This window comes from Mesoplodon mirus, assembly GCF_964341445.2.
Source record: "Mesoplodon mirus genome assembly, chromosome: 18".
Lineage (NCBI taxonomy): Eukaryota > Metazoa > Chordata > Mammalia > Artiodactyla > Ziphiidae > Mesoplodon > Mesoplodon mirus.
In genome coordinates this window covers 50,158,239-50,166,172 of record NC_138994.1, presented here as the reverse complement: position 1 = coordinate 50,166,172, position 7,934 = coordinate 50,158,239, and the positions used below count along the sequence as shown (strand labels likewise).

Below are 7,934 nucleotides of genomic sequence, written 5' to 3'. Positions count from 1 at the left end.
TCATGGGCACTCAATAAATACTGAATTAATGGACAGATTTATAATTCTACCAGGAATGGGTGGCCAGGGTGGGTGAGATCCTTTCGTGTTCACCTTGCCCAGTCCAGCTTCCCCAATCCTTGCTCTGGGCTGATTGCCAATCCAGAGGGTGGCTGGGACCCTGTGTGAGGTTCTGGAAGATCTAATCCTGACATCTGACTCATGACCCCCACTCCAGAGCAGACTTTCTCCTGCTGTGAACTCAAGAAATCCAATGTCTCAGTCTTATAAAGGACTTGGAGAATGGACCCTTGTCTGATGCTTGAATCCCCTGCCCAGCCTCTGCTTACATACCTCTGGTGACAGGGAACTCACTCCTTCCAAGTGACTCCTTGCAACTTCAGACAACTAACTTTTTAAAAATAAATTTATTTTGTTTATTTATTTTTGGCTGCATTGGGTCTTCACTGCTGTGAGTGGGCTTTCTCTAGTTGCAGCGAGCAGGGGCTACTCTTTGTTGCGGTGCGCGGGCTTCTCATTGCGGTGGCTTCTCTTGTTGCGGAGCACGGACTCTAGGTGCGTGGGCGTCAGTAGTTGTGGTGCACAGGCTTAGTTGCTCCCTGGCTGTGGGATCTTCCTGGATCAGGGATCGAAACCGTGTCCCCTGCCTTGGCAGGCAGATTCTTAAGCACTGCGCCACCAGGGAAGTCCCAGACAACTAACTTGTAAACAGTTTTTCCATCTATTGAGTTGAAACCTGCTCCCTGTAGCTGCCTCTTCTTCAGGGAATTTTAACTGCGGCTCCCTGGAAACAGGGCTTTCTGGCAGATGAGCAGGGGTATATCTGGGGACAGGTACCTCTCATCTATCATTTTCTAGCAAGTAGGGCCAACTCCCAAAGGATCCCTGCAGAGCCCTGCGTGCCCACCTCCTCACTCTCTCCTGTCTTGCCTGCAGGTATGTGCAGGAAGGGCGGTTCCGAATTGAGGAGAGGACACTGACAGCCTTCCAGTGGCTCTACAGCCCCCAGCAGCATCGCATCCTCAGCCGTGCTGACCTTGAGTCTCCCTCCAGGTAAGGGGACCCACTGCCCTTACTCTCCTCCTTCGTCCAGGCCCCTCCAGTTGGTACTTATTATGCAGCCAGCCCCACAGTGGTCCATAAACTCCCAGTGGGGAACCACGGCCCTCAGTGGCATTGAGGCCTTCCAGGGTCTTTGAAAGAGTCTGTCAGCCGGGGTGCTTGTCCAGCCTAGAATGCACTGAGTGATTTGAGGCAAGTCATTTTCTTTGCTTTCTCCTCCGTAAAATGAGTATGATCATATTTTCCCTGCCTTCTATCAGGAAGATCATGAATCTCAAGTGAAATGATGCCTGGAGATCATCAGCTGGTTCCTCTTATTTTATATTTTTGGCCGTACTGTGTGGCATGTGGGAATCTTAATTCCCGGACCAGGGATAGAACCTGTGCCCCCTGAAGTGGAAGCGCAGAGTCTTAACCACTGGACTGCCAGGGAAGTCCCGCTGGTTCCTCTTTAAGAGGGAGAGCGGCTGGCATATTTGCTGGGCAGTCCCTGCTTTGACCTGGGTAGAGCCAGCCCTTCCTTTCTTGTCGCTCTCCTCCACCATGCCAGAGAACCCAGCTGGGATCCTGAGTCCAGGTGAGGGGCACCCAGCTTCCTGCTCCCAGGCTCCTTCCCGCCCACTCTTCCTCCACACTGTGGACAGACATGAGCCGCGTTAGCAATCTCGATGGAGATACCCCGGGGAGCCCTGCTGCTGCTACACCCCTCCCCAAGGCTTCTGCTAGACCTGACCCAGGACCTTTCTTCCCACTTTCCCCATCAAAACTTCTTTGCACCAGCTTCTAAATTAGCAGGCCCCTTGAAGTCAAGAATGAACAGGGCTTTCCTCCCAGGGGTGGAAAAGAAGAATGGAAGTGATGTCATTTGGGGGTACACCATGTGCTGGCCAGCAAGAGAACAGGGACAAGGCTCTTACCGCATCTCCCCAAACCAGCCCCAGGAATAAGGTTCAGAGATGATGGGAGACTTCACCTACCCAGACATCTGCCAGGAGTCCTGTTTAGCTAAGAGCAGTGCATGTACTTTCTCTTGTCTCGATGACGATTTCAGAAGGTACAGGAAGCAGTGAGGGGGACAGGTATTCTGGATCCAGTTCTGCCCAGAGAGGAAGAATTCATTGGATGATGATGTGACGTGACAGGAACCCTGGGAAAGGTGACTCAGGCCACCTGGGAACTCTTGATATTCAGGAAATGGGAGGTCAGACAAAAATTTGCCCTAAACTCTAGAGGGCAGATTTCAGATCATGCAGAGAAAAGACCGAAAAGGCGCTAGAGCTTGAGGCAAGAGTATCAGGAAGGGTGCGGCAATGCGATCCTGAACGTACAGTTGTGAATGCTTGCAGGGACAGAGAAGGAGGCTGTCCTGGGGACATGCTGGTGAAGCACAGACATGAAGGGCACGTGGTCGGAATCCGTTTCAGGCAACGTGCAAAGCCCTATTGTGAGCCAAGCACCATCTGACGTAAAGCAGCTTCTTCCTCACCTCCTTTCCTCTCGTCAAAAGCTCTCCACTACCTGACGTTATCTTATTTGCCTATTTGTTCATTGTCTGTGGCTCCCCTGGAATGTGAGGTCCGTGAGGGCAGGGCCTTTTCCCTCTTGCCCTCTTCTGTATCCTGAGGTCCTAGCCCAGAGAAGGAGCTCATTAATCAGGCACCAGGTGAAGGACAAATGAACATAATGCAGGCTCAGCGGCAGGAAGGCTGGAAGGGAAGCTAGCTCCAAGACTGATGTGGGCCAGCTATACCCGCCCAAGATAACAGCCAGGGAAGAAGAGGAGGGTGGGACCTCCTGCCCGTGCAGGTGGTTCGAGGCTAACCTTTTCTGAGCCAAAGAACAAGAATTCTCTTCGGAGTCACAGGAGCCCAGTTGAGTCCATGGCGGAGGGAAGCAATCATAAGATAGGAAGGACGGAGTTATTCAAAATAACTTCAGCTTTCATACCTGGGAAGGCTACCTCCCAGGAGACTTGAAGAGGAAGCTGCCATAGCTCTGTGACTCAGCACTCAAAAAATTAACTATTATTCTTTTTTTTTAAATAAAAAAATTGTATTTACTTAGAAGCATTCAGAATGTCAACAAAACAGCTGCAACTTTTTTTCTTTTTTTTTGCAATTACAGAGTGGCATTCAGTTAACAGCACAACAATTATTTCGTATAAGCTGCATCAGAGACAACTGAAGATGAAAAAGCTACCATCCCCATATATAACTAATTTGTGCTGTGCACCAACAAGTACTTGCTTTAAATTTCCATGCCAATTTACAACCCCCATACTGTACCAGGCAAGGTTAGTGGCTATTGAAAATACCACCAGGACAGGGCTATCGAAAGACACATTCGGTAGTGTGTTAACTATACAAGAAAAGACACTGTACAGTTTAAAAACAAATCTTTAAAAGGAGTGAGTTGTGTACAGGGGGGTTAAATGCTTTATAGACAAGAAAAAAAAACTGCGCTAGAACCAACTTATTCATCATCATCTTCTTCTTCTTCCTCTTCATCCTCTTCATCTTCCTCATCTTCCTTTTTCTTGCTTTTTTCAGCCCTGACGACTCCCTTTTTTGCTGCATCAGGCTTCCCTTTAGCTCGGTATGCAGCAATATCCTTTTCGTACTTTTCCTTCAGCTTAGCAGCCTTCTTCTCATAAGGCTGCTTGTCATCTGCAGCAGTGTTTTTCCACATCTCTCCCAGTTTCTTTGCAACATCACCAATGGATAGGCCAGGATGTTCTCCTTTGATTTTTGGACGATACTCAAAACAAAACAAGAAAAAGGCCGAAGGAGGCCTCTCGGGTGCATTAGGATCCTTGAACTTCTTTTTTGTTTCCCCTTTAGGAGGGATATAAGTTTTCATTTCTCTTTCATAACGGGCCTTGTCCGCCTTTGCCATGTCTTCAAACTTTCCTTTCTCTTTAGCAGACATGGTCTTCCACCTCTCTGAGCACTTCTTAGAAAACTCTGAGAAGTTGACGGAAGCATCTGGGTGCTTCTTCTTGTGCTCCTCCCGGCAAGTTTGCACAAAGAATGCATATGATGACATTTTGCCTCTCGGCTTCTTAGGATCTCCTTTGCCCATGCTTAATTATTTTTCCTCCGCGAGGCACAGAGTCGTCCAGTGCCCGTCCGGCTCTCACTTGCCCCGGCGCTGTCTCTATCAGCTGTTATTCTTATATCACAAAAGTTGTACTAACTTCTGTGTGTTTATTATGCATCATGTTGTAAATGCTTTGCAGGCATAAATTGATTTAATCTTCATAACAATGCTATGATCTAGGTACTGTACTCCCCATTTATCAGATGACAAAGCTGAGGCGCAGGGTAAGTGGCAGTGCTTGCAACCACTATGCGCATGGCCTCTCAGAGAATGAGGCATGGGCTCCAAAGTGGGAGATGGCGAAGGTAATTTTTATCATTGCAGAGAGGAAATAAGTTCACGAACCATAAATAAGAGAGCTTAGCATCATTCCTGGTCAGGTTTCAGAGTCTGTTATTAGAGAGATGGTTTGGGGGTACTTAGAAAAGAAAGAGATAGAGGACCAGCAGCAGTGAGTGAATTCCCTGGGAACCCACCCTGCTGGGGGAAGCTTATTTGCTTTTCTGATTAGTTTTCTAGACTAGAAGGTAGGTTGGGGGTGGTAAAGCAGGAGACAGTGGTTCTGAGTTTCTGCAAGAAATTGTTCTTTTCTTCCCATCAAAGCCTGCAGGTGACACAGAGGAATGTGGGCTGGGGGAGGGCACAGCTAGGGAGGCTGATGAGTGGGCTGCCCTTGCTGAGTCTGCTCAGTGTGTTCATGAGGGACTTGGTGAGGAAGGATGTGGACAGCATGCCGGGGACATTGCCGATGGCAGGAACCTGGGCACCATCCCAACGGACAAGATGGCACAGTTGGACCCGAAGTGCCCTGGAGGCTTGGAGTCCAGGTCCAAGTCTAGAAGGCACAGTTTAACAGAAATAAAGGAGAAGTCTATTTTGGGCTCCAATCTTGTCTGCATCTGGGCAGCAGGCTGAGGGGATCAGCTGTCTGAGAGGTTCCAGTTGACTAGAAGCTTGGCCCCATGTTTTAAGAAAATGCTCATGTCTTGGGGCTGCAAGAGATCAGGGCAGAGTCCAGAGCTGAGGAGGAAAGTGCTGCTATTTTGTCTCAGACTAAGAGGAATGCTCTATCATTTCCTCATTTATTTTGTGGACAGAGATTGAGCACATTCTTCTGCTCATACCATGCTGATGTTACCCTTGAATGGCTGAGCAGGTTACATTTTGGGGTAATGGGCTAGGCTGCTGAAGGGACTCAGAGGGTGGGTTGGCCACTCGCCTCCCTTTTTGCTTTCCACCCTGCTCCAGGTCAGGCCCTGGGGTTATGATGCCTTGTCTTAAGGAAGACAAGGGTCCTGCCTCCATGGGACACACATTCTAGTGGGAGAGAAAGACTATAGACGCATAGACAAGAGAATATCTTGAGATGATCAGAGTGCAGAACAAACTGAAACAGAGCATCAGATAAAGAGTGACCAGTGGGTGTGTGGGGAGTTTGGAAGAGGTGGATGGCCTCTCTGAGAAGGTGACGTTTGAGCTGAGTCCTGAAGGGCTCAGGGGGCAGACATATGGAGAAGCTGCTGGTGAGGGGTGTTGAATAAAGGCTGGGGAGGGGCACAGGAGATGGGAAGTGAAACAGCAGTTACAAGGCCCTACCTAGGTTCCAGAAGTAGGAAGCTGTTGTAGCCAGAGCAGAGTGAGGCCATGGCCAGCAGATGGAAAGGATGCAGATTTCCATGCAATTAAATGAAGGGCTTTTTAACATTTAGAGCTACCCGAATACAGCGTGGGCTGCCCCCTGAGGGAGTGGGCTTCCCATCACTGAGATGTGCAAACCATATTCAGAGGCCGCCCTCCGTGGAGGTTAGGGAGGAAGACTCAAGCGTCTCAAAGGCTCCCTAGGGCACCCTTCCTGCCTTCAACCCCTTCAAGTTCAGGAGCACCCTTGGTTTGGCCAGAGCTGGGAGGATGGCTGTGCAGCGAATGAATGAAAGCTCCCGGCTGCCAGGTCGAAGCCGGGGTGGGGGGGGGACGACGACGACGACAGTTTCAAGGACTCTGGCAGTCCCTGAAACCTCCCACTTCCAAGTCCAGAGAGCACTGAACCCCCTCTCCATCCCCACCGCACGCCGAGCTGGCGAGAGCCCCGGTGTCTTCCTCAATCCACCAGGGACCCGCAGATCTTTCCTCACCTCCGTTCCCCACCGGCCCGGGCTCCATCCTCCCGGAACTTCTGTGGGCCGGTGGGCTGTCCCCTCCTCCGCTCCCCTGGGTCCCTTGGGCGCGCCTGCCCCTCCCCGCGCCTTTGTTCCCGAGGAGCCGCCTCGGGCAGTCCCCTGGCGGCGGCGACTGGAGCATCCCGCGGGCGCCGCACCCCGGACTCGCCGTACCGGCACCCCCCCCGCCCCCGCGCCCTCTCCTGCCGCTCGTGCCCGCCCCTCCGTCTCCCCCCCACTTTCCGGCAGCTACGCGGCTGCGGCGCGGGGCGAGTCGGGTGGGCACTGCCGGAACCGGGGCGCGGACCCAGGCGTCGGCGTCGCGGAGGGCGGCAGGAGGGCCCCGCCTCGGCCAGACGCGGGCTTTCCCGCGGCGAGCGCGGCTCCGGCGGCTGGGGCGCGACTGCCAGGTGTGCGCGTGGCGGCGACGGCGGCGGCGGCGGGCAGGGGGAGCAGCTTTGTGCCCGGCGAGCCGCGGCCGGGGTGCGCGCGTGCGCGCCGCGGTGACGGTGCGCGCGGCGGGGCGGGCGGCCAGGGCAGCCCGTCGCCGAGGAGGAGGGGGCTCGCCGCCGGATGGAGAAGGGGGACGCCGCCGCCGCGGGCACACGGGCCGAGAGAGCCGCCGCGACAGACTGTTGCCATTCCGCCCACGTCGAGGAGTGAGCCCCGGGCGCCGGCTTCACAGGTCAGCGGATTCGGGGCTGGGTGGTAATCCCGTAGTCAGCAGGGATCAGGACGCGAGTCCTGGGTGGGACTGAACCCAGGGTGGATTTGGGGTGTATGTTGTGAGTGCAAATGCAGGTGTTTGCAAAGAGAAATCAGCTCGGGTGGACGCGTGTGAGCCCTGCGCTGCGATTCCACGGAGCAGTTCAGCGGAATGGGTTGTTTGGGAGGTGGGGTGACTGTCCTCAGACACCCCTACGGGTGGGTCATGGCGCACACACATCCTGAGTGGAGTGTGTAGCTGACCGAGGTGGATCTCAGAGGTGGGGTGTTTACAGGTGGTGGTGAAAGGAAAAAGCCAGGACCCCCAGGAGGACCCTGTAGCTAGGCTGAGTTGGTTTGTTTTTTTCTGAAAGGACATAAACCCCACCCCATGCCCACTCCAACCTGTGCCTGTTGCAGGGAGGGGAGCTAGGATGGTGGGGTGCTGTGTAAGAGGCCTTTGTGGACCTTTGGGGCCGGGCCACGATCAGCCTGATGCTCATTTCTGGAGGCCCTGGGTGGATGAGCGTGGGGTGCCTGCCTTGGGTGGGGGTCCAGGGCACGCTGGGTGTCCTGACCCGGAGCTGGTTCAGGGGCACATCCTTCTTTCTCCTCATCTGTTTTCTATAGCTCCTCTACAGCCTTCTTAAGAAACCAAAGGGCATTTATATGCAAGTGGGGTTTGGGCTCTGAAGGCGGGGATCTGCCTCTGCTCAGTGGCCCCCATTGGAACAGCCTCCATAGGGAATAATAGGGTTGTCCTGGGCTGGGCGCCAGGGCCCTCTGGTTCTTTTCATGCTTTGTGACCCTGGGGCTGTCCCTTAAGCCCCACGCGCCTCAGTTTCCCATGGAGAGGGGAGAAGGCACCGCCCCGCTTCTCCTTTCCTGCTGCAGAGTGAGTAGTAAACAGAG

At 53.3% G+C, this 7,934-nt stretch overlaps 1 protein-coding gene across 1 annotated transcript; it reads right to left on the bottom strand.

The window, feature by feature from the left end:
• Positions 1-3,453: 3,453 nt before the first annotated feature.
• Positions 3,454-4,216, bottom strand: LOC309793838 (high mobility group protein B1). Its single transcript, XM_082604617.1, has one exon. It carries the CDS (start codon positions 4,141-4,143, stop codon positions 3,535-3,537), a length of 609 nt encoding a protein of 202 aa, XP_082460743.1. The 5' UTR covers positions 4,144-4,216; the 3' UTR covers positions 3,454-3,534.
• Between the last annotated feature and the right edge of the window lie 3,718 nt (positions 4,217-7,934).

Excerpts from the sequence above, each read along its gene's own strand:
- LOC309793838 (XM_082604617.1), bottom strand. The coding sequence starts at position 4,143 with ATGGGCAAAGGAGATCCTAAGAAGCCGAGAGGCAAAATGTCATCATAT.